The sequence below is a fragment of the Hemiscyllium ocellatum genome, chromosome 37, assembly GCF_020745735.1.
Source record: "Hemiscyllium ocellatum isolate sHemOce1 chromosome 37, sHemOce1.pat.X.cur, whole genome shotgun sequence".
Classification (NCBI taxonomy): domain Eukaryota; kingdom Metazoa; phylum Chordata; class Chondrichthyes; order Orectolobiformes; family Hemiscylliidae; genus Hemiscyllium; species Hemiscyllium ocellatum.
The window spans coordinates 19,312,181-19,338,979 of record NC_083437.1 but is presented as its reverse complement, the minus strand read 5'-3'; the positions used below and the strand labels follow the sequence as shown (position 1 = coordinate 19,338,979).

The window sequence follows — 26,799 nt, the reverse complement described above, 5'->3', positions numbered from 1 at the left end:
AATTTGAACTAAGAATCATGTGACCTTAAATTAAAAATTCTGTTCTGATACAAGAACGTTCAATTACCAAATCCCACCAGACTCATTTCCCTAGCCTCGTGACCCTATAAGCTAATGTGCTGTTCCTACAACTTTAGATATCTAAGTTATGGGACTTGCAAATCTGCAAATATATTAGTTACATATTTGTAAAGCAACACTGTTTATCACAATTTATAACCATTACTTAACTGAGCACTTGGTCATTCCTCATTCCAATGGCAAGGCCTATGCAAGAATTAGTGAAAATGAAGTGTTTTTAGTTCTATTTGGCCTATTTTCTGCCAGGAAAATTCCAGAAAATTACTCCTACAACACAGTCACAGCAAAGGGCGATCAGTTTTTTTAAAAATGCAAGTTATGATGGTCTAGAATGCATAGTTAGAAAAATATGCAGATTTAATAGTTGCAGACAAAATAGAATTAACCACATTCATTCAAAAAGGGGTAAAAAGAATTACTGTCACAGGAAATTAAGAGAGAGGGAGTGAGATTAATTGGACAGATCTTCAGAAGAACCAGCATACATATGATGGACAAACTGCCATCCTCTTGTGCTACATATTATCTCACAAGACGACCAGTCGAGATTAGCAAATACAGCAATTATATTAATTACAACGAAAACACTTACCTCACCTGTTAAAAGCATTTATTTATGAAAGATCAGTGAGTTTCAGAACAGATAACACAATTTCAATATGTATGCAGTATGCATTGCCCACCATCATATTTTTATATAAGTGACATGATTGGAAAAATGAACTCTGCCTTAAATAGCACCATAATGGTGCAAAGATAAAAAAGTTATACCCCATGAGGAGACTAAATACGATTATATGATGCTGCAAAACCACCTTCAGAACTGGCCCCTATTTTCACATTTAATTTGACATTCCTTTCAAGCACTGAAAATGTCTTAACTTTAAAAAAAAGCTTGAAAAGAGCATTCCCATCACTTAGACGGTTTGATTTAATTTGGGATAAAGGGGAAAGAAAATAGTTATTAATTTACCAATGATTTCTATTACTATGTTTGCTGGAACTCTTTCAACATCTAGAAGCTAGCTAAAATTTGAGATTTAAGAACACGAAATGAAAATGAATCATTTCACCAACTTCAAGGAGTCTTCTGTCACCATTCAAAAGGTACAAATCTGCTTACAATCTTTCTACGTCCTACTTATAATTTGGAACTTGTTCCTTTCTCCGAGTCCCAAACACAGTTTTCACTCCACTTCTGGAAGTCAGATGCTGGCAATTCTCTGAAGTGACAGTTTTAGTTCAGTGTAGCACATTTGAGTCTACGCAAAAGATGCTGAATGTTAACAGAATTAGTACATGCGCATCTCTCCAATTTTGTTTTAAGAAGAGTCAGAGGATCATGGATTTGAGCCACACACCAAGATTTGAGCATATAATACAATACTAAAGTGTTATAGTCGTTTTTGGATAATATGATAAACCAAAGCTCTGCGTGCCATCACCGGTAGAAGCAAAATATCTCATGACTCTACTAGAGGACCAATTTATATTTGGCCAATACTTATCTTTTGATGGGGTCAAAAATAAGTTGAGGCCATTTGTCTTATGGCTTCTTGAAGGATTCTTCTACGTATCAATTATGGCATGTTTGCTTACATCACAATAATTACTTCACTTCAGAAGTAATTTATTATTGCTGTAAATTCTTTGGGAAACAAGGAACTTGCAAAATGTTGTATAAAGTCAAATTATTTATGTTTTCTGGAACCTCAATCAAGCATCATCCTATTCCTTGCTCAAACCATTTACTACTATAATATCTCAAATTCAGCACCCTTGAGAAAGGGGCCAAGCAGGACTTTGGATATTTCTGGATTTCAAATTAAACATTCGAACCATGGGCAGTTTGGGTTAAGCTGGGTTAGGTGGAGTGAAGGCTAGGATAGAGGCAGCTTGAGAAGTGACAAAGCTGACAACTAATCTGAAGCCACACTGTGTCAAAGAAGCATCTAGCTGAGTTGTCGGATTTTTTTTTCCCTTAAAGGATTTTATCAATTAAGATTGATGCAGGATTATAAAAAATATCTGGATTTCAGACACCACTGGGAGACAGATAGCTCTGCTTGAGATACTCTACTTATATTCGAAGCTTTAGGTGCACCTTTTGTTACAGGAAACTTCAATCTGAGCAATATGTAAAAATACAGGAAAATAAATCACATTGCCAAGTTGGTTTTTAAGTTCAAGTTCAAGGCTTGGTTCAGGACATTATCCTACAGCATCACTCACAAGGAATTCCTCAAATATCTCAGCCAATGATTCTTCTCAAGTCACCATCACCAAAAGCAGCAATTCGTTGATCATATCATTATTGTTCATTCTACTTTGCTTTGTGTAAAAATTATATTTGCCTAAAGATGGTTGACACTGCCAAAATAATCTACTGAAATTCAAAATAATTAACTGCATCTAAAGTGCCTTGAGATTATGCTAAATGAGATGACAAAGTGCTATATAAATGAGTGTACTCTGCATCATCATTAAAATATATCATTGGCCAGAAGTCTATTACCACGCAGTCTTCCAAATTCTAAGAGGGTTGAATTTGATTTGTTAGCAGATAATTTTCACTAAACAAAGAACTTGTGGCATTTTCTATTCACAAGGAAGATTCAATAAATTATTTTCTGGTAGAATGTCTGTCCTTAATAAAATGAAATCCTTGAACTTTTAACAGTATTCTCACATGAAAAGACAATTAATTCAGTTGTAAAATTTGGAAGTATCAAGACCTTACTGATCATGTGCCAAGTTAATTGATGTCAGCTGCAGCATCATTTTGAATAGTATGACTTGTCTTGGTGTCCCAAACTAGGGAAGGGGAGTGGGGGCTTGCTCACTATACGTATTCTCTGTTGGAGCTTTATTAAATGAGTGCGAACCAATAATGCTGGTCTAGGCACAGAGTTCCAAACTAACAACAACAGAACAATCATTTCCAGCACACATAGCCAGATTCTATGTTCCATAATTTCTGTTCCAATGAAAAATCAATATGATGATACAACATTGTTGTAAAGAATCTTGCGTTATAAAACAGTTCTAATTTACTGTAGACCCCAAGGATGACTAAAATGACTTCAATATAAATATTACAAGCTGGTAATTTTATATAGGTTATACAAGTACAACATTCCAAGTACAAAAGGTGTGTACTTAATAAGGATTTCTGCTCCAGCCATTTTTCTTTTAGCATTCGCACTTCCTGCTGAGACATAAACCAATGTACTAATACTTGAATTTGAACTCAGTAAAGTTTTGTTTGATGTATTTTTTATTTTGATAAATCAGGATCAATGTCTTGCTTTTTTGCTGCTAACTTAAAAAATCCCAGTTTTTTTTTGAAACTCTTAATATGCAGATCTATATCTAAAGAGATAAAATTTAAAGGCATTTGATTACTAATTGCAAATACATTCTACATCTGTCTTGCTGAATTCTAAATTAATCCTAGAGTCATTATCATTTTGTATTCTCAAACTTGAATAGAAATTACATTTCTATTCTGCTCTCTGAACCCAAATCAAACAAATAAATGAAGCATTGTTCTCTCTTTTTAATGTAGGGGGAAAATCATGATTTAAATTGTTTAAATCAACTAAATTGCACATCAATTATTTTAAAACTCTCATCGTGTTTTATTTTGCAGTCATTCTTTGAAGAAAAATTATTTTATAAGTATTTTGTTGATTGGAAGTGTAAGGGCGAAAAGTTAAACGTTGTATCCCAGAAAAGAGAAATAACGTCCAAATGTCTTAAATAAATTGATTTTAAGATTTGAAAAATGCTCTATGTAGATTTTTTTTGCACAGTATTTCAAGATTCAGATTTTAAAAAAACATTTCGATTGGTGTAAAAATTCTGGGAGTAATCTAGTTATTCAGTGAATTAAGCAGCTGCATCCATTTTGTAGGCCTCTGAAATTAGAAACTGCTTACATAACACAATTCACTAGCACACTTCAATCTACGTCTACATTTCTAACTACACTCTCCCACAAGCAAAAAGAGCCATCTTTAAGTAAAGATTTCTAAAAGTCAGTATTACAAACCTCTAACCAGGTTTCAAATTCCCGAAATGTTTTTTTTAAAAGTGAACTTACATAGTTTTACAGAGCATGTCCAGAATGTTGCTTAAAAACTGAAGATAAACAGCAGAGCTTTAAATGAGAAATGCCTGGAGCAGTATCTCTGCATTTTAATATTCTTGTACTACAGTGCCGGAGCCTGAAACCTGGGAAGGTCATCCAGTCGCATTTCTCCAACTGACATTCCAGTGCCACTCCTAAAGCGCAACTGCAGTTTAACTGAGCTCACTTCATCCAGTCCTGTAGCACTTTCAAAACTCCAAAATAATTCTTTTCCACCCTCTCTCCAGCAGGAGGAACATTTTGTACAGCACTCGCCCCACCCAGTCACCAACCCAAAAGAACTATGAGGCTTCCCTTACCTTTCCTGCCTCTGGGAGAGCTCCTCTTGTTCAGAATAGTACTTCTCTCTTCCTCTAGAGCAGCTGCAATGTCTGGGTTGTCTTCCCCATTGTACCACACCAACAGTTCTTCCCCTGGCTGGATAGGCTATAGACGGGATAAAGAAAATTGCACCAATCAGTGCCAGGTTCGTTTTTATAAGAAAGACAGTCAAGGATCCTCGATGTAGGCGGTGCGGCCTGGGTTGTTTAAACACTGCTCCACACCCGACTACAAAACTATTCCCTGACTGTGATATGATTACACTCCAACAGGAAGCACTCTTTGAACCAATGCTAATCTCAATACAACTGGGAAGTGGTTTCTTAACAAAAGCCCTGCATTAGCTCAAGAGGGTGTTGTTTAATGTTGAGTGTTCAGCAGACTACAGCAACCCCTGGTGGTCGGAGGACGACATCATCAGATTAAATACTCGGGCTTTGACATATGACCTCAAACCAACACCATACCTCCAAAAGAGCCCTAGAATATCTCATTTTGATTATAGAGTTCACTTCCAGTTTCTTCCTCACAAATGTTAACACCGTTTGGTAGAATTAAAAGTTACATTTTTAGAGAAGTTATGTCGTCTAAAAATAAAACCTTGAATGTGTCTGTGCTTGCACTGCAGTGATTACTTCTGCAAGGCTGTTGTTTTGCAGCTAGCTCACTTCTGTTTGGTAGGCCGCAGTCTCTCAGGCACTGACCACTCTTCAGCATCTCACTCAGGTAATCTGGTATGTGTTGCAACAACACTAAGTTGGTATTAAGAGCAAACTCTAGCGGATTTTCTTTTCATAATCCGGTGCTATTGACATCAGTCGTGATGCTCCCATTGCCTTGGCAGAGATGAACTCGTTTATATAGGCAGGGAATTGAATTTGAAATCCTTCCTGTCTGTATAGCTTTATAACCCATTGAATAAACTCATTATGCCACAGATAATGCACTAATATAATAGCACCATTATTCACGCCATTGTGCCCTTTTTTGTATCACCTGGGGGAAAAAAAGTGAAGTCCTTCACCAGAACACAATGTCTTGAATACATATTACCAGGTAAATCATAAAAAGGAATACAGATGTATTTAATCTGAATTTAGATTAGCAGCTAAAATCTCACTCTTTCCTCATTTCACATGGATCAACTTCTCTACCTCCATTTCTGGGAGAGCCTATCTATCCAGGAAAATTCACTTCAAACACTTGTTTTGGTCCTGGGCAAGTGGGTGATTGCAAGTGTGTTGAAATTAGAGTTCTACCCCATCAACCTTCACAAGACTTGCGTCATCTACTGCCACATCCAAGTGATTCTACTCACCAAATTCTCCTTTCAGCATTTTGAAGGGCTCTTTCCCTCTTTGATACCATAGTCCATGCCTTGTGAATTCTAACACCCTTCTCACGTTCCCACAGAATCTATCCATGCATGCAAAGGCAAAGCTACACATGCTCTTTTACCTCCTCACTTCCCACTATCCAAACCTGCTAACACTCCTTTAAACAGCACTTTACATATGCTTTCAATTTAGTATTCAGTACTTATGATGGGCTCTCTTCATCACAATGGACTACCACCTGAAGAAGGAGCGATGCTCCGAAAGCTAGTGTGCTTCCACTTAAACTTGTTGGACTATAAACTGGTGTTGTGTGATTTTTAACTCTTTTCTACAACACAGAGAGCCAAGTGTAAACCAGAGGCCAACTTTACAGAGCATCTCCATTCAGTTTCCATGACCCTGGGCTTTCAGTTACCTCTTATTTTAATTATTTGTTCCACTTCTCCTGATTTAGCAATCCATAAAGTTAAATTTAAGCCCAATGAAAGCTTGAGAAACTGATTCTGCATCTTATGGATTTCTGAATCTAGGCAGAGTGGTTCAACAAATTCAGATCATCTGTACTCTGTTTTTATTGATTTTTGAACAACAGCAGTTTGTATTAATTCTACTTTTTTTCATGAACATCTCCTCTTGGAGACACCTCTTGTTTTACTTGTCCTGTTGCCTCACACTTTTTCTTGCCCATATTGTCTTTTGACATTTAATCTCAACTGTCTTCCACCTGATCACAGTCTCTTTTGTGTCTTTGTTTAGTTGTTTCAAGATGTGGGCTTTTTGGATAAGGCCAACATTTGTTGTTTATTCTCAACAAGCCTTGAGAAGTAGGGTGAGTCTTTTCTCCCTCTTATTCTTTCTCTATACTGGTTTTAAATATTTTCCACCACTAAATTTTTCCAATTCTGATTAAAAGTCACTGACCTGACATGTTAACTCCGTTTCCCTCTCTGCAGATACTTCGAGATCTGCTGAATATTTCCGAAATGTTCAGTTTTTACTCGAGACTTGATTCTTTCTTTTTGTTTCATAAACTTACTTTTTTGACCCAGCAGGAGATCGTTTTGATCAATTTGCCAATCATGAAGAAAATTTACTCTGACTATAAATCAGTGACAACAGAACAAAATTTTGGTCATTTCTGCAATATCCATATCCCATTGTAGAGTCATGCAGCATGGAAACAGACTCTTTGGTCCAACTCATCCATGCCAAGTTTCCCAAACTAAATTAGTCTCATTTGCCTCTAAACTTTCTAATTCATATACCTTTTCAAATATCTCTTAAATGTTGTAAATGCATCTGCAACTACCACTTCATCTACAAACCACACCATGTTGTGTAAAAAAAAAAGTCCCTCATGTCCTTTCTAAATGTATTTCTTCTCACCTTAAATTTATGCCCTCCAGGTTTGAACTCCCCCAACCCATGGGAAAAGACCTGTGCTATGGCCCTCATGATTTTAAGCACCTCTAAGGTCACTCCTCAATATCCTTTTTTTTCTTGAAAGTCTTCAATGTTTTGGTCTCAACAGTTTCCTGTGTCAGAGAGTTCCACAAGCTCACCACTCTCTGAGTGAAGAAAGTCCTTCACATCTCAGACCTAAAAGGTCTATTCCTGTTCTTTACACTGTAAACCCTGGTTCTGGACTCCCCGATCATTGGGAACATCCTTCTGGTATCGACCATTAAACCGTTTTAGAATTTTTACGTTTCTTCTCAACTCTGGTAAATATAATCCAAAGCAATCCAGTTTCTCCGCATATGCCAGTCCTACCATCCCATGAATCGGTTGGTAAACTTTCATCGCACTCCCTCAACGGCAAATTATCTCAAGATGATCCTAATGGCATACTCCAGGTGTGAACTTATCAATACACCATACAATTGCAGCAAGACATCGCTGCTGCTGTATCTGAATTTTCTTGCTTTGAAAGCCAACATAGTACTTGCTTTCTTCACTGACTGCTGCACCGGTATGCTTACTTTCAGTGAACGAAATTCAAAGCTACACAGGTCTCATTGTTTGTTTCCTTTCCCCTATCTATTGCTATTCAGATAATGAGCTGCCTGATTGTTTTTGTGACCAGAGTGGACAATCTCACATTTATCTGTTCACTCACTTAACTCATCAAAACCACACTGACACTTTTCTGCATCCTGCTCACTACGCAACTTCCTACCCAGCTTTGTGTCAAACCTGAAGATATGACATATAGTTTCGTGTTAGTTACTTATATCGTGAATAGCTCGGGTCCAGTACTCATCCTTGTCTAGTGTCCCTCGTCACTGCCTGCCATTCAGAAAAAGACCCCTCATTTCCTTCTTTGTTTCTTATTTGGTGATCAGCTCTCAATCCATTTCAGTACATGGCCTCCAATCCCGTGCACTTTAATATTACATGCTAAGATATTATGTTGTTATGCACTTTAGAATTAAACCCCTCAGAATTAAAAGATAATACAATCTTTAGCAACTATTGTGAAGTTGAGCATTGGAATAAAACGGTGGACCAGCTGGTAAAATTGTTGGAGATGGATTTGGACTTTTGAGACCACTTAGTCGCATCTCTCAGAGACTGACAGTAGAGGAACAAAACTATATACCCACTACAGTAAAAATAATAATCTGGCAATAAACTCACTATAAAAGGTAAACCTTCACGGAAGTTATGCTAACGAGAATAGGAGGCAAATACTTCCTAGAGGAAGTATGTCAGATTGGAGAAGGTTGCCTGGAGATTCATCAAGACTACAATTGATTCAATTTATTCTTAAATAACCTCTGGATCCAGAAACTCAGTGTAGAGTGCTCAAATTTGCTCATGCTATCAAAGGTTTTTTTTCCGAAAGAGTGGATCAGAAACCAAAGAATAATGAATTTGAAATGTGCAACGGTGAAAAAAATGGTAAATACATAAATTTTGCAGTGAGGGTGGAATACTTAACAATACACATGCTCCATGAATGGAGCACAGACAGCTAAGAGTGAAACTGAAAAAGCATCAGGAGTTTTCATAGACTTGATGCTGAACATGACAATCAATGCACAGCAGTAAATTAAGTTAAATTATTCGATATAGCAGGAAAGACACGGGTTCAAACTAGCAACAGATGAAGTCTTCTTTACATATAGAGTGGACAACACTTAGACAAAGTGGTGAGGGCATCTTTCGGGATGTATGCGTGTATTGCATGTTTTCTCTCATCCATAGTGATCTCCTTATCTTGTAAAGTCACGAGTAGTATTTGTTTTACAAACTTTTCCCAAGTCAGTGACAATCCACAATGCCAGCTAGATCTTAATTTGAACAGGTACATTGGTATTAACACCAAATTAACACCAAAACAACAGGCATCGCTAGACTGAACATCAATCCCCTCAGAAAATAAGCAGCTGACATTTCTAACTTCCATGATAATGATCAGTACCTTGATATTACCTTGAATTTTGATAAAGAGCTCCATTACTAATGACTGTGGAGAAAACTCAATTTCTGGATTCTGTGATCCAGTAAGGATAGCATATTATCAGGAGACATCTCTAATTAATTTTAGTATCATTAGCTTGAGGCAAAATATTAGATCAGTTCTGGCACACCTAACACAGAACAGGGCAGTGTTCAAAATTTAGGAATTTCTTAGCTTGTGTGTTTCAGTGCAAGTTTACACATTTCCCAATCAGCCACCAGAGGATTCTAAAGTCTGGGTGAAACACTTACTAGTGCCTGCAGTTAAAACGTTATTACTCAGAACATTTACTTGCACACAGTCCTTATTAACCAAGGGCACCAGCTTGTTGTAGAAGATCAAACTGCTTTCACTGCTAATTAGTCTTTGCTATTCTTTGCAAATTAAGTAAATGGTAACGAGCAAGTAAACTGCATCATCCAATACTGTACCACAAGAACAGTTACTTATTCGTCTCTATTGTTTGCAATATTTCCTTACAATATTTTTCTAGAAAATAATGGTTACTAAATTTAACCCACTTTTCAAAAAAATTCCAACAAAGTACAATTATGTACAAGAACAGAAAAGTGCTGAAAATACTTGCAAATTTTGGTAGAGAAAGAAACAAGGTCAAATGTTTCAGTTTGGTGACTTGTCATCAGAACAGGTAAATAGTTTTCAGTTCTCAGGAAAGGTCATTGATCTGAAATGGTAACTCCATTTCTCTTGCCACATGAGCTGACAGGACTGCTGAATTCTTTTAGCATTTTCTGTTATTATTTCAAATTTCCAGTATCCAGAGTATTTTGATTCTGTACAATAATATATTTTGTCTTCGAAATGTTGGACTGCTTCAGAAGCAACATTCTGATTTGCGCAACTCCGAGTATAGCACTGACATTAAAGTTCTACCATTGATATAGGGTAGGAACAATTCAAACTGAAGACTTAAAGGAGCACGTGGAAAAAGTAACTCAAACAAAATTGAAATCCATCATCTCAAATGGCAAGACTGCTCCTTTGATGAGATAAAAACAATCAAAATTAAAAATTCAATAGCACCTTTGTAATTAGCAGCATCTAATATGTGTGCTGTAATATGTGGTATGGATAGCATCTGAGGCAAGCAAAAGATGCTTTCACTTGATACTAACTTTAAAATTGGAACAATTGGAAGAGTCAAATTTAAGGTGATACACTTTTGATCTTTACTGATCTTTGTTGTTCTTTATGTAAAGCAAATAAAACTAGAAAATTTCTAAAAAAAACCTTGCATCTCACAAGGCAGAAATAAAACAAAGTATGAAATGGATGAATAAAAAGCTGTTAGGCCCTACTGACAACACTGGATATCTTACAGATTTGACTTTAACAAAAATTTAATGCTTACTTGAAACAACCAGTCACCACATTCTTATGGGACTTTACCTAGAGTCAAATTTTAACGGAGGATGTGAAGCCCATTTGCATAGTATTCCTGTGGGGCTAACCGTTTCAAGCAAATCTCTGCTTTTTTTTCTCTCATGACAATTGGTTGCAGTTGGGATAGAAATACAGCTTTTGAAATAAGCACAAGTATGCTGGTGTAATCAAGGCTGAATATAGAAACCTCAAATAATGAAGAAATAAACCTGTTGAAGAACAGGTGCATGCAAACCATGGAAAGCCAGTGTGTACAAAAAGGTTGATGAGGTAGATAGAGAGAAAAGGGGGATCTTTGCAGAAAGGTGACATTTTTACCTCACCTGTGTGTAACACTGCAGAAGAACAACTACTCAAATATAGAAGATTCATCATTGAAAAAAATCAAAGGTATCCAAATGCAATCCAAAAAAGTGCTAAACAGAGAACTACCAACATTGATGGATGCATATGGCTGAAGTTGTGGCTGTCAGATACAGCGTGCAAAAACACTTTGGAAAGAGTCAACATTGCAAATGCAGGACTAACTGGCACTGTCCCTAAGATAGTATTGCATCTCGAAAATATTTCTGCAATCACTCAAATCAGTTGCACGGTACAGACGCAGTGAAGACAGAGTTACTACTGGATTATTTCTGAAATACATAGTAGGGCCATTGCACACTTTAAAGAGAAAAATGACTAATTTATTTTTCAGGTGAAATCCTTAAAACTACTTGTTCAGTTAGTATTTGGAACACAAGTTCCTTCAGCATAATTTTTAATCTATCTTACTCTTTCAGATGCTGATTAACTTGCTCAGTTGTTATTGCATGTTTCCAATGTCTAGCAATTTATCTTTCACTTTGTTGTAGGCAGAAAATCCCCTCAAGTAACTGCTTGAATTGGTTAAATTTATCAAATGTTGAGAATTTTAGAAATTGAACAAAGTTGAATGTTGATTCAAGCTGGAATAAAGGATGCCCTATGATGTCTTATTCAATCCTGTGCATTCAGACAAGTCAATGGGACTATAATTCTGTGAGCTGTGCATTCCATAGTTGGCATGCATCAACAGATAATAATTTGCGAAGAACATCCTATAGTGGTGAGACTCAGCAAGTCTCATTGTGACACCTGTAACTGCACATTATCTGCCACTGTCTTGATATCTGGGTTGTAGTTTGATCCTGCTAGTCATATACAGTCCATCAAATGGGTATCTGCAAAGTGGATGCAATATTTGCACTGGATTGTCTTCATTCTGAAGAATGTTGTCGCACAGAGGAATATGAAGCCAAAGCAAGCTTTCACTTTAAAAGCACAAGATATTGGAAATGAGTATTTTTCTCATTAAGTCTCCAAAATTCACTGCCCCTTGATTTGGCTTTCAGCTCAATCTCATTTTACACCATAATTATCACCATACGAACTCTGTTACTTTGTAATCAAACATCTGATGGAATTTTGTAGCTAACCCATCAATGTCTACTTGAGGAATGAATTCAAGACAACCACGACTATTTATTCCATTAAATCTAATTCCTGAAATTACCTATTGAATTCAATGGACTTCCTCACAGGTGCACAAGGGTTTACTAGGTGGAACCATTTTTCACTGTCTTTGGTTTTTTTCTAGTATTTTTTTCTAGACTCAGGAGGTTTGCTGGGTTTTTTTTAAAATTGGGGAGGCCACAGCTCAGTTTCAATTTGACGCATTTACAGCACTGATCACATGCAATAAGTCTCTGCCCTTGCCTTGCAGTTCACAGTTCAGCTCTTTCAGTTTTGATGTTACGTTTGTACAGAACCTGAAGTTGAGCAACCATATCAGAATACTGCACACTTCATCCCTTGATTTAACTGACAATTTCAGATATCAGAATTAAAAATTTCTGTAAATCTTCCTTCGACTGAAGCACCTCACAGCAGCATGGAGGATGTAGACAGCATTTAATTAGCTGAGTGAGAATTTAAATCCTGAAGGGCTCTTACATGAATTGAGTTCACAATCTTAACCGTTTGATGAGAAAAGTCCATAAATTTAAATTGCTAATGCTTGCTGGTAGAGTATTCAATGGTAATCGACAAAAGAAGAAATCAGGATAATTTCTGCAAAACCCAACAAGCCGACATTTGTACCAAGCATCCTTAGTGCACCATCAAATATGATGGAAAGCAGTTTCTTGATTGGAATATTCTTTCCAAGTATGCACCTTTTGAAATTTGGAGGAGATACCCTCACCCCTTATTCTCTTTTTGAGGGGATAAAAAGGTGAGAAGATACTCTTCGATTTTGTGTGTGTAGTTTTAAAGACAAAACTAATTAGCTTGGCTGTGTACCAACAAATTCATCAAATGGCAGTGAAAAGCATTAACAGTCTTTCAGACCCTTCCCTAGTTGCTGAAAGATGTCTTGCTACTGTCGAAGCATAAAAAAGAAGTTGCAAGTTCCCAAATGCTGCTATGTCTTCTTCTATATTCATAAGTCTTTGACTAAAAAGTAAGTAGCTACAGTCATTGCTTCTTTAATTACATTGCCATTTGTGAATGATTTCTCATATTTTGCCAGAAGAGGGCAAATGCAAAATGATGTTTCAGTGAAGGCTTGATCCTAAAGACCTGCTGGCTTAGAAAAAGGATGGTTGAGCTTTCCAAATGGTTCTTTGTTCAAAGCATGCAGTTCAAGAGAAAAATCTTGAATTTATTGTGCATCATTGTGTGGTGTCATTCCAAGTTATCTTATTTATTTATTTTTAGGTGGTTCAAATTCATCAATAATCATTACTGCTTCATCTTATTATTCATAATTTCATGCTATTGCTTGTTGCACTACAGATAGGCTTCTAAACCCAATACTCTAAAGCAGAGGATTAAAAAAAACATTCATGGGATGTGAGTGTCACTGGCAGGCCAGTATCTATTGCCTAACCCTAGCTGCTCCTGAGAAGGTGGTGGTGAGCTGCCTTCTTGAATCGCTACAGTCCATGTGCTGTAGGTGGATCCACAATGCTAAATTATACTGTAGGATGTTGCTGTATACTTTCAAACACGGAGGCACCCTTGTGTGGTTGAGATTTGTTTCTGGGCCCATGGTCAGCTTCTGAGACTAAACAGCATTCCCCGTAATTTTTCTTCGTCCAGCGCAGACTTACTAGATATGGAAATGAAGGGGGAAAAAAAACTGCAGGTCTACAAACAACAGACAGAGGAACAGGACTACTTGAGCTGTTCTTGCAGAGATTCCATAAGGTCATGATGGACTGAAGAGCCAATATTTCTAATACTTTAATATACTGCCTTTGCACATCAGTTCCTAAGATTTTTTTTTGTTCATATGTTTGTATTGCCACCACAAAACCTATTTTCCCCCCCAGTGATAGTCCATCTGGACAAAAACGAAACAAATCCAACAAGCTGGCTAAGCTGGTTAAGAGCATGCACTTTTCTCTAGTCATGTGGCTTCTGGAAGTGGGAGTCACGTAGGGACATGACAATCAACATTTATATGGTGAGGGAACACAGGCGGCGAGATCAATTGTCAAAGATGCACACAGTGAGGGAAAATGGGCATGCAGAGAGATGGACTATCAGGCACTGCAACAGCCAGTCAATTCCAATTTGCGTGTTATACACCACAGTCCTATGGGATACAGAACATCACCAGTGGGAATATTATTGCGTAGAATTTGATGATGTGTACAGTAAGTCCTCACTTAACACTGCCCATTTAACATATTTTTGTTTTAATGTAATACAGCTAATAGGGTCTGTTTCTCTGTACATGGATGGGCCGTACCTGCTTAGCTTTTCCAGCATATTCTGCTTTTATTACAGGAAATAAAGTGGATTTAGAAAGCAAAGATGCAGATAATCTCATAAGGACAAGAGTGAATAAGCGTGTGGGCCAACAGCATTTGACAAATACTGTGGGAAAAGCAGTTTTACATTTAGTTCAGTGAGTCCCCAGAGCTCAGGGTGGTGAACATGTGAGCAGGATATATTCCAAGCAGAAAGTTACCTTTTTCCTTGGAAAGATTTACTTCATTTATTTCATTTAGCACCATAGGAAATCAGCAATATTTCAACTTCTAGCCTGTATTGCTTTTTCATAAATGGAAGGTTGTACAAAACCTAACTCCCCCAGCTGGCAGAATCCATCAAACAATTATTGAAACAGTATCAAAACAGACCTCCACATTGTTACATAATCCACAGAATTAAGATACAATTTGTTTGAGTAATCCACGGGATTCCATGACAAATGATAACTGTTGTACCTCTGCATCATTCTAGTTCAGATTAGCTAACTCAACAAAACCAACAAATTGTAACTGGAGCCTTCTAGTTTCTTTGGTTTAACTTTACACTACTGTGTGCTTTATTATACCTGGCCACTGGAGGAAGTTCAATTTATTTAGAAATAATTAAAATACTTGCTTTAGATTTTTCAAGATTTTGCTGTGAAATGTTTATCCAATACACATGAAATGTTTATACTCAAATACACATGAAATTGTACTTCCAAAATTCCTTCTAAATTTGAGCCTCAAGAGACTATCCCAACTTCTTGATGTGAACAGTGTTCAGGGTCAATGAAATACAACTGTTACCTTGTGGGTAGTTGCAGTAAAGTTGTGCAAAGGCAGGTTTGCACAAATCAAGTATTAAGTATAAATTACAAGAAGACAGAGCTCAAGAAAAGACTCTCATCCATGAACAATAAAAATAATGACAAATTTCAAAATCTATTTTACCTGGATGTAAACGCAAGAACAACACTGCATGCATTAAATAAAACTTCTGAAAACAAATAGTTTGAAAAACTTTATTAAGATGTAACTGACATTTGTTTCCAATCTTACTGGGTATAGTCGACTAAGAGTTTTGGAATTGGCTGCTTGCTAAAAGAACACAAGCTTCGAGGTTAAAACAGCCACTGCTTTAATTCAGGCTTCATGGGAAAGCACCTTGGACTGTCAGTCTTTCTGGATTAACCTGGAGTCTGTGGGAATTTAAGATTACCTTCCTGGACGCTGCTGCAAAGCAACCCAAGACAAAACTCAAAAGGGACTTTTTAAAAAAAAATTTCTTGAATACATGTTTAAAAGTGATGGAGGTATTACAGAACAGAAACAATGGCTGTTCGGATGTCTGGAAACAGTAGGTCATCTGACGAAACCACAAAAGTATATCCACAGTTTGTAACAAAAAATCCCCAAAAAATCAAAATTCAATCCAATTAAGTGACATTTAGATATCCCAAGTTTCTTTCCAATTACAATTTGAAAGCTTAGATAACTAATTGAAAGAAAGTTAAGAAAAGTATAATTTATTTTAGAGCACTATTTGAAAAACTGTTGATGTATTGAACTTTCCATAGGCAGAGATGAGAAGAAAAAGGTAGAAGGCAAGTGTCATGGAATATTTTGGGAAAGAATGAAAAGATGAAATGGATCAAAGTAGCCTCAAAATAATTTTCTGTTAAAGTATTTGAGCAAGAGATCCTTACTAGAAAACACAAAAATTACTTAATTCAAACATATATTTATGATGGCTTATACTCGTATGTGTTTGTGTGAAGTGGGCAGGGCGAGAGTGTGCAACTTTATGAGAACTTGTACTAATCTTCACATCACAGGGATATGGCTACCTTGAAAACTTTGTAGTAGATAGCCCTGTTGATCTCCAGAGGGAAGAGGTTCTGCTCATCGGAGGAGCGAGCCCAGTTCACGTATCGCAACCAGTTGCCTTTGCTTGGATCTGTGGCATCAATACACATCCACCCGAATTGGGGGAAGTAAACCTGAAAGGAGAGAGTTGACCTTAGTTAGTGGTAAGTACTGAGCCAGTCCTCATCACCAATGTTTAGTAACCATCAACAAAACATTTTGTTTTGCATTTTTTGAGGGATAGGGTAGGGAGAGTTGCAAAGGAAGATTGACAACTTTAGTTTATTTAGCAAACTGCTAAGCTCCATATGTAGCACTTGTTGCAACTATACAGCTACTATGTATTCTTCCAATTCTGTCCTCTCATGCACAGACCAAAACAAAAAGAAAGAAAATTAAACTGGACCTATCTCTTCTAAAGTATTTGGGCAATGATTATAAGTACTATAAACCTTACAAAATGAACTGAACTTAAAGAATATTTTGGCAAAACTTCCTCCAAACAAAAATGAACTGATGACCAATGTATCAATTCATTAGCCTTGTGCAACTCTGCCAAATATGATGGCTCTTAGAATAAAAGGAGAGGATGTGAAGATAAATTTGGTGGATGACCCATTCGATCCCTTACAAGTTGTACTCAGGAAGTTTATGACATTGCACACACCTCAGAAAAGGTTCAGAGAGATCCTGTAAGCAGATGTCATCAATTTCGCACTAATTTTAGGTCCAGTGAGGATGTCTTCCTGTCTAACAACACTGTAGTTTCAGCAGTCATGGACTTATTTGCCCAAGCAATCGTATGTTATCCATGAGAATATGTAGCAGACTAATGAAATGTATAAAAAAGTTACAGCTGAGCCATATCCCAATCAATGTACACATTCCAAGGGGGTCTCAGGACTAGCATTTTATAATGACTAAACAAACAAATGGATTATGGAACTAGTGATGTCTGAAAGACAGTAGCTATGTATTACCAGGGTTCACACCAATGACAAAGTTTGTTTGAATAGGCAACAAGAATTAGTTAATGGTACATCTGGTCCATTAATAGACTTGTTCAATGAGAAAAACAGGGAAAGCCCAAAAAAATTAAACGTTTAATCACAAAAGGAGGTAAACTGACAGGGGAAAAGATAGGAGAGAAATTTTCTGACTAGGCAAAGATTCAGATTTATCAAAATGAACTGTTAATAGTCAGTCATTATGCTTTAATAGGAGATCACTCCACAGAAGAGTATGACAATCATCTCAATTTTACCTCAAGTCCATAAAATTACTCAATTTTGTGAACATTAATTTCTATAAAACATTGATTTCAAATAATCTCAATTAATGCAACAAGCATTAACTTTAAATAGTCTATAAAAAGAGGATGGATTAAAGATTGATTTAACCTTGTAGCTTGAAGGGCATTCCTAAGAGTTAGATTAAATACGGCATTCATGAGTGTGACAAATTCAGTGCATAACTCCAGAGAAAGAATGGGGAATGAACAGTCTGCAGAACTTTATGGAGATGCTCCAACTCAATACAGACCGAATCATCTCTAGTGTCATAACATCTCTTTAATTCTGTTTGTTTATTCTTCAAAATAAAAGCTGAAGGCATGTTATCAACAGCTCGTATGGGATATTTATTCAGATAAATAAAACTACTTACTCATTCTCCAGGTTACTCACTTCGGTGAGTGTATTATCTTCTATGGTAACAGATAAAGAAATCAGGACAATTCTAAGCACAGTCAGTGTGCAGTTCAAGTTAGCTACTCTCAGTAAAGGCAGATCTACAATAATATCTTTGCAAAGAGAGGGGCACAACAATTTGCTTTAATATGGAGAAGGGGGTGGCTGAAGTTGACCCCACTGGAAAGTTGACATATAATAATTAGGTAGCGTAGGACCAGATTTGGCTGGAATCTCATTTAAGGTGAGACGAGGAAGATTTACAAGGGACCTGAGGGGCAATTTTTTCACACAGAGCGTGGTGTGCATATGGAATGAACTGCCAGAGGAAGTGGTAATGGCGAGTACAATTACACAAGGGGTGACTATTTTTGTTTTTGCAGCGAGTAGTTCATGTGTGCAATGAACTGCCAGAGGAAGTGTGGATGCAGGTACAGTTACTACATTTAAAAGAATGGAAGCCTGGTCAGCTTGGACGAGTTGGAACAAAGAGTCTGTTTTCATGCTGTATTAGTCTACTTCTCCAACAGTTGAGAGCCAGGACTTGAGTAATGAATGAGTAATAGTTAAAAATGCTGGAATATTGACACCCACCAAATTGATGGGGATGAAGTCAATAAACTTGGGTAAACAGAGAAGAAAATATATTATCTTAGGAAGGTCAGCACTAACACGTTAATACATTTGTGCAAAAACAATGCATATGGGCTTTAATTAGTAGCTACATACACAGGAAAATTTTACTTCAATTCTTTCTCACCCTCTCAAAAAATGATTCAGCAACTTAATTAAAATTCGACTGACTGGAGATCATTTAGATCTATTTCCTTAGATTGCACACCAGTTAACACAAAATACCTTTGTGCTATTTTACTGAGATTTAATGGATTAATAACAATATTACATTAAAAGAGCTCGAAGTACTTTTTCACAAAAATGTTAATCAGCGTATTACCTGAGGAAATTGCACCTCTGACAAGTGGAAAAGTGGTGATGGATATCTGAAGTTGCTGAAAGGCTTGGGAGGAAAATTGCTTTTGCGTCAGAACGTAGCAGGGAGGTGACACCTGATAATTCGAAAAACATTCAGGTAGTTTGAGCTCCAATTCTCCTGTGCACTTCTCACCTATATTGCAAGCTCAGTGTGCCCCCAGTAGCAGCAGTAATGCTCTGAAACCTTCAGATCCTTCCTGTCCCACCAACTGTTCAAGTGGAGCTCAAAACCCTCTTTCTAGATCGCTCATTCGCTCCTGGAATGTGAACGTGGGCAAGATTTGCAATTACTGCTTATCCCAATTACCTTTGAGGGTAATAAATGCTGTCTTGTAACAATGCTATCTTTCCTTGGAATGAATGAAAAAGATCTGAGAAAGTCTTTTCTGAGGATCGAAAGTACAGAACTCTTGGGCTCCTGAAGAGCTCACAAGCCACCAAACCACGTTTCTGCTGCTAACTGAGCTGAACAACCCGAAGTTTCCAGGCCTACAAGTTCCACTAGAATGAGCTTTCCAATCTGGCTAGGTACCAGGAAGCTTTCCACTATTTCCAAAATATATTTTTCCAAAGCTCCTAAACCATACAGTCCAAAGCCTTCATTCTCTTCCTAGTGCTTCATATCCTACAGTTTCATTGTAGTCAAGGTGGAGCTTTTAGTAAGACTAATACATATAAAGCACTAATTATAAAACTTGCAACTCATTATGAGCAATTCCATGAGAAATCTCGTAGTAAAAAACAAACCTTTCAATACAGTTTTATCAGTAAAGTTGTAACATACCTAAAAATTAAATGTTACAAAGCAAAGATATTCTTATTCCTCAAACTGTTCAAGTCAGTTGGACACCACCTTCCCTGAAACAAATGCAGACTAACAATTGTTGTGCCTTTAAAAAACACTTCATCAACAAGTCCAGTTTATCAATTCTCACCTTTATTAACTACTGCTACTACTGTCCTGCAGTGGCTCATATTATTCACCAGTGTAGATTTTGCAATATCAACATTTCCTTACCATTGGTTGTGGTCTTCTCTATGGTATTTATCGTGGTAGGCATTTGGCTCAACTGGATGAATAACTGGTTTGCAATGGAGAATGATGCAGACAGTGTGGGCTCAATTCCTGTACATAATGGGTTCATCATCAAGGCCCTGCCTTCTCAACTGAGGAGTGATACCCTCAGGATAAACTCATTGCTTGTCGAGAACAACCTATACAGAATTTCATTTTTCTAATAGAAATGCAAGACGTAGTTATGGATCTTCACAGATCCAAAACTACTGTAATACTTGGTCTCAAAGTCTTGATTTATACATTGGTTTTAAATAGGATTTAATTTCTAAAATGTAATTTACACAAGATTTTGGACTAAACATGAAGCTGCATCCATCTTCCTGCTCTGTACACAGACTGCAGCAGCATTTGGGTTTATTTGATGCAGGGCATCTGGGTATGCTATCACAATCTTCTTTCTATAAAAGCTCATAAAACAAGAATTCAAATTCTGTGACTGCTTTCATAGTCTAACTGTCATTCTTATTTGGTTTGAAATCAAAAATCTTGACAACATTTTCCAAGCCAATGGAAAATAAATATTGGTGCAGTGAAAAATTAACTGCTGCTTGCCATGAGTCATTTTGGCATTGGTGGTGTCAATTAAGTGTATCCCTTGTATAACTTATTGGATTCTTCTACATGCTTCTGTTATGGATCAGGCCAGACCACCTCAAAACATTTCAAGAATGTAGCCCAGACCCTAACTTTTCTACTTGTTGTGAACAGGTGTAAAGTGGATATTCCAGGACTGATGCAGCTGGTCAAAACCCCTCGAGTTTTTAAACAAAACAGAATTTATTTACAGAGTATTGAATGAAACACAAACAAAACAGAATAGAATACAGAATAACTTAACCTATCCAAATACCCAACAAACTATCCCAACTTAATGGTGCTGTTCCAAATTCCTGCAACAATCCCCATGTATACCCCCTTGGCAAAAAAAAACAGTAAAATCAAACAGTGTTACGACACAGCAGTGAACCCCTCTGTTAATTAAAGTAAACATCTAGAAAAAGCTCAGCTTGCCTCATAATCTGTTAAAATATGGGTGACAGAAGTCCCAAACTCCACTACTTAACAAAAATAATATCAATTTATTTTTTAACTCTAATTGAACATTAAAAACTATTTACAACTCTAAACCCCCCCACTTTATCTTAACTGATTATCTGCCTCCAACGCTATAACTATACACTGTTCCAATAAAATCCTTATTAAAATTACATAAACTTAATTTCAAAACCATACAGCAGCTGGCATCTCCGGTTTCTTTCTTCTTTCGGCTAAAGATCTCCCTTTTTACTGCGAAGATGCTTCATATGAAAAAGATACCTTTAACAGGGAGTGTTTTGCTGGCAGTTATTCTGTCAATGGTAGTTACTCTCTAACTTTTAAAATGCATCTTCTTGATATCCCAAACATTGGATCATCTCATTAGTTCGGGGTTGGCAAAACAATAAATTCAAACTCAATTGGGTTTTATTATCCTGAGACATAATTTGAATGGATTGGTTAAATTCAAATTGTTGTCAAAATAGCAACCAACTTAGGTATCTATTTCACAGCTAAATGTTACATGTTCAATTTTCCAGTTCACTCTGAGACTGCTAATTAGTCATATGACAGGTGCTTGTACATTCTCAGTGCAAAACAGCATTCACTCTCTCTTAAAAGGTAGAGCATATGCTTTCAACTTCGCGGCACGGTGGCACAGTGGTTAGCACTGCTGCCTCACAGCGCCTGAAGACCCGGGTTCAATTCCCGACTCAGGCGACTGTGTGGAGTTTGCACGTTCTCCCCGTGTCTGCGTGGGTTTCCTCCGGGTGCTCCGGTTTCCTCCCACAGTCCAAAGATGTGCGGGTCAGGTGAATTGGCCATGCTAAATTGCCCGTAGTGTTAGGTAAGGGCTAATGTAGGGGTATGGGTGGGTTTCGCTTCGGCGGGTCGGTGTGGACTTGTTGGGCCGAAGGGCCTGTTTCCACACTGTAAGTCTAATCTAAACAGGGTCTTACAGGACAGAGAGACATAGCAGAGAGATTCAGCATGGAGCATGTTCTTCCATGTAGCTGTTCCTTTGACTGATAACCTCAAAAATCTAACTAGCAGATCTGAACAGCCAGATTGCTAAAAACCAAACCAGAGAAAAGCAGAGCTGGAGAACTGGCCATTCCTCTTTCATTGTATAAGTGTTTGTTTAAAAACTTTAAAGTTTTAAGAAGATAAACCTCGACATTTCAGAAAACTGTTTACAACCATTCTGGAAAATAAAACGAAGGTAAAAACTAGGACTGCAACTGCTGGAAACCAGAGTCGAGATTAGAGTGGTGCTGGAAAAGCACAGCAGGTCAGGCAGCATCCGAGGAGCACGAAAATCACGTTTTGGGCAAAAATCCTTAATAAAACGAAGGACAACCTAACCATGTTAAAGGAGCAGCATCGTCACACCTACCCCCTTAAAAAAAATCCAAAGATGACTTCATTTTACAACTCCTTCATCTTACACTATTAGTATACTACAATATCCACATACATTACATTGATTATTAACATATATATACACATGCACTACTACATTCTGTTTCAGTCCATTTACTCCTGCCACCAAACACTTCCATTTCTCATCCATGTCTCAATAATGCATCGGCAGTCACGTTTTCACATCCTGCTATACGCGCAATTTTAAAATTGAATGACTGTAACAAGAAACTCCATCTAAACAGTCTGGAATTTGTGTTGTTAAGTTTCTCCACAAACTTCAATGGGTTATGATCAGTTTATATAACTGTCTCAGATACGTTACTGGTAACATAAACATTGAAATGTTGTAATGCCAACACCAAGCTCAAAGTCTCCTTCTTAGCTGTCGAATATTTCTGATGAATGTTCAACTTTATGGAGAAATACCAGACAGGTCTTTCAGTCTTCTCGCCGTCTTCCTGTGGGTCAACGCCCACATGAGAGAAGGCAAAATCGGATGTAATGGTGTTACAGTTAAATAAATAAAGGTTATTATGAGGGCATGAGAAAGGAACTGACAAAAATCGACTGGAAGCAGAGCCTAGCGGGGAAGACAGTAGAGCAAAAATGGCAGGAGTTTGTAGGTATAATTGAGGACCCCGTACAGAGGTTTATCCTCAAGAAAAGAAAGATTATCCGGGGACGGATTAGACAGCCATGGCTGACAAAGCAAGTCAGGAAATATATCAAAGAAAAAGAGAGATTCGATAAAGCGGCCAAGAGCACTGGGAAATCAGAAGATTGGGAAGGCTACAAAAACAAACAGAGGATAACAGAGAGAAATAAGGAAGGAGAGGATCAAATATGAAGGTAGGCTAGCCAGTAATATTAGAAATGATAGTAAAAGTTTCTTTCAATACATAAGAAACAAACAACAGGAAAAGTAGACATTGGGCCACTTCAAACTGATGCTGGAAGGCTAGTGATGGGAAATAAGGAAATGGCTGGAGAACTTAATAAGTACTTTGCGTCAGTCTTCACAGTGGAAGACATGAATAATATCCTAACAATTAAAGGGAGTCAGGGGGCTGAGTTGAGTATGGTTGCCATTACAAAGAAGATAGTGCTAGAAAAGCTAAAATGTCTTAAAATTGACAAATCTCCTGGCCCCGAAGGATACATCCTAGAGTTCTGAGGGAGGTGGCTGAGGAAATAGCGGAGGCGTTGGTTGAGATCTTTCAAAAGTCACGGGAGTCAGGGAAAGTCCCAGAAGATTGGAAGATCGCTGTTGTAACCCCCTTGTTCAAGAAAGAATCAAGACAAAAGATGAAAAATTATAGGCCAATTAGCCTAACCTCAGTTGTTGGTAAAATTCTAGAATCCATCGTTAAGGATGAGGTTTCTAAATTCTTGGAAGAGCAGGGTCGGATTAGAACACGTCAACATGGATTTAGTAAGGGGAGGTCGTGTCTGACAAACCTATTAGAATTTTTTGAAGAGGTGAAAAGTAGGTTAGACCAGGGAAACCCAGTGGATGTGGTCTATCTAGACTTCCAAAAGGCCTTTGATAAGGTGCCACATGGGAGGCTGCTGAGTAAGGTGAGGGCCCATGGTGTTCAAGGTGAGCTACTGGCATGGATTGAGGATTGGCTGTCTGACAGAAGGCAGAGAGTTGGGATAAAAGTTCTTTTGCGGAATGGCAGCCGGTGACAAGCGGTGTCCCGCAGGGTTCAGTGTTGAGGCCGCAGCCGTTCATGTTATATATTAATGATCTGGATGAAGGGACTGGGGGGCATTCTAGCGATGTTTGCCGATGATATGAAGTTAGGTGGACAGGCAGGTAGTACTGAGGAAGTGGGGAGGCTGTAGAAGGATCTAGATAGTTTGGGAGAGAGGTCCAGGAAATGGCTGATGGAATTCAACGTGAGCAAATGTGAGGCCTTGCACTTTGGAAAAAGAATACAAGCATGGACTACTTTCTAAACGGTGAGAAAATTCATAAAGCCAAAGTACAAAGGGATCTGGGAGTGCTAGTCAAGGATTCTCTAAAGGTAAACACGCAGGTTGAATCCGTGATTAAGAAAGCAAATGCAATGTTGTCATTTATCTCAAGAGGGTTGGAATATAAAAGCAGCGATGTGCTACTGAGCCTTTATAAAGCTCTGGTTAGGCCCCATTTGGAGTACTGTGTCCACTTTTGGGCCCCACACCTCAGGAGGGACATACTGGCACTGGAGCGTGTCCAGCGGAGATTCACACAGATGATCCCTTGAATGGCAGGTCTAACATACGAGGAATGGCTGAGGATCCTGGGATTGTATTCATTGGAGTTTAGAAGATTAAGGGGAGATCTAATAGAAATTTACAAGATAATACATGGCTTGGAAAGGGTAGCCACTAAGAGATTGTTTCCGTTAGGCGAAGAGACCAGGACTCGTGGGCACAGCCTTAGAATTAGAGGGGGTAAATTCAGAACAGAAATGTGGAGACATTTCTTCAGTCAAAGAGTGGTGGGCCTGTGGAATTCATTGCCGCGGAGTGCAGTGGAGGCCGGGACGCTAAATGGCTTCAAGGCAAAGATTGATAAATTCTTGATGTCACAAGGAATTAAGGGCTATGGGAAGAATGCTGATAAGTGGAGTTGAAATGCCCATCAGCCATGATTAAATGGCGGAGTGGACTCGATGGGCCAAATGGCCTTACTTCCACTCCTATGTCTTATGGTCTCTCATTGATAGCCACCTTGAATAAGTTTGCGTAATTAGGTGCAGCTAACACTGAGACAGTGGTTAACACAACTTTCAAGCTGTCAAATCCACTGTTTACTAAATCTTCTCGCCTTTCTTTAGTAATTCAATGAGTGGGCAGCCACACTGCTAAAATTTGGTACAAATTCTCGATAAAATTCACTCAATCGCAGGAATCATAGTACTGCTTCTATTGTCGATGGTGTAGGACGCTCCCCCAATTGCCTGTTTTTGCAGTCCCTGTGGCCATTTGTCCATGTCCAATATCATGGCCCAGGAAAGTGACTTGGGCTTTGGCAAATTCACGTTTCGCCAGGTTTATCACCAAATCTGTTTCCCAAAGTCTATCAAACAATTCTGAGAAATGTTGCAAATGTTCCTTCCATGTGTGACTAAAAATCACCAGGTCATCTGTGTATATACAACAAAATTGGGTAATTCAGAAATGACCTTATTGGTTAGTCTCTGACATGTGGCTGGCATATTTTTCATACCAAACTTTGTGACTTTAAACTGATACAGTCCATCGCTGTGATGAAAGCTGAAATTGTTTTAGGTCATTTGGACAAAATGTACCTGCTAGTATTCTTTGGCCAAGTCGAACTTAGAAATACAAGTTGCTTGTCCCACCTTTTCAACACAGTCTTCCAAACATGAAATCAGATATGCATCAGTCTTTGTAACTGCATTAATTTTGCGATAGTCTATACATAATCGTTGGGTACCATCTGGTTTTGGCACCATTACTATGGATGAGCTTCAGTCACTATTGCTCACTTCAATTATGTCATTTTGGAGCATGCATTCAATCTCCTTTTGAATCTGTGCCAACTTTAAAGGCTTATGTTTATGGGATGATGCTTAATTGGAACAGCATCTCATATCTACATCATGCATAATTAGGTTAATACTTTCTAGTTATTTCCACATATCTCCCCATGTACTAGTAATAACTCTTCCAGGTCATTTTAATTTTCCTCTGAAACGGAACTTAATTTATTCCTCATTGTCCAATTTAATCTGAGGAATGTCCAACTCCGAATCCTTTGAAATTGGTTCGTCACTGTGTTGTAACCAATAACACATTCTCCTTTTGCTTTCCTTCCCTTGCATATTCACATGACACGTCCTGTGAGATTTCTTTCTGTCTGGAGTCCTTATCAAATAGTTCACCTCACAATCTCCTTTCAACTTGATAAGGTTCACTAAACATTGCTTTTAAAGGTTCACCTACCACTGAAAATAACACCAACACCTGATCACCAATAACAAAATTGAGTTTTTGATTTCTTGTCTGCCTCCCGTTTCATTGTATATTGTGATACTTTGAAATATGATGTCTATCCAAAACCCCAGCTCAGTTTAATTGTTCCCTGATATCTGACACATACTCCAAATATGTGGTCTCTGAATTCTGAATTACCAATTTCTCCTTAAT

At 37.8% G+C, this 26,799-nt stretch overlaps 1 protein-coding gene across 4 annotated transcripts in view; it reads right to left on the bottom strand.

Moving 5' to 3' along the window:
* prdm2b (PR domain containing 2, with ZNF domain b) overlaps positions 1-26,799 on the bottom strand; it is a 187,213-nt gene that overhangs the window by 37,020 nt on the left and 123,394 nt on the right. For all 4 annotated transcript variants that reach the window (XM_060852381.1, XM_060852380.1, XM_060852382.1 and 1 more), the window contains exons 5-6: positions 16,395-16,547; positions 4,534-4,660 (exon numbers count right to left, since the gene is read on the bottom strand). In XM_060852381.1, coding sequence (XP_060708364.1) covers positions 4,534-4,660; positions 16,395-16,547 — 280 coding nt within the window. The remainder of the gene's footprint in view (positions 1-4,533; positions 4,661-16,394; positions 16,548-26,799) is intronic.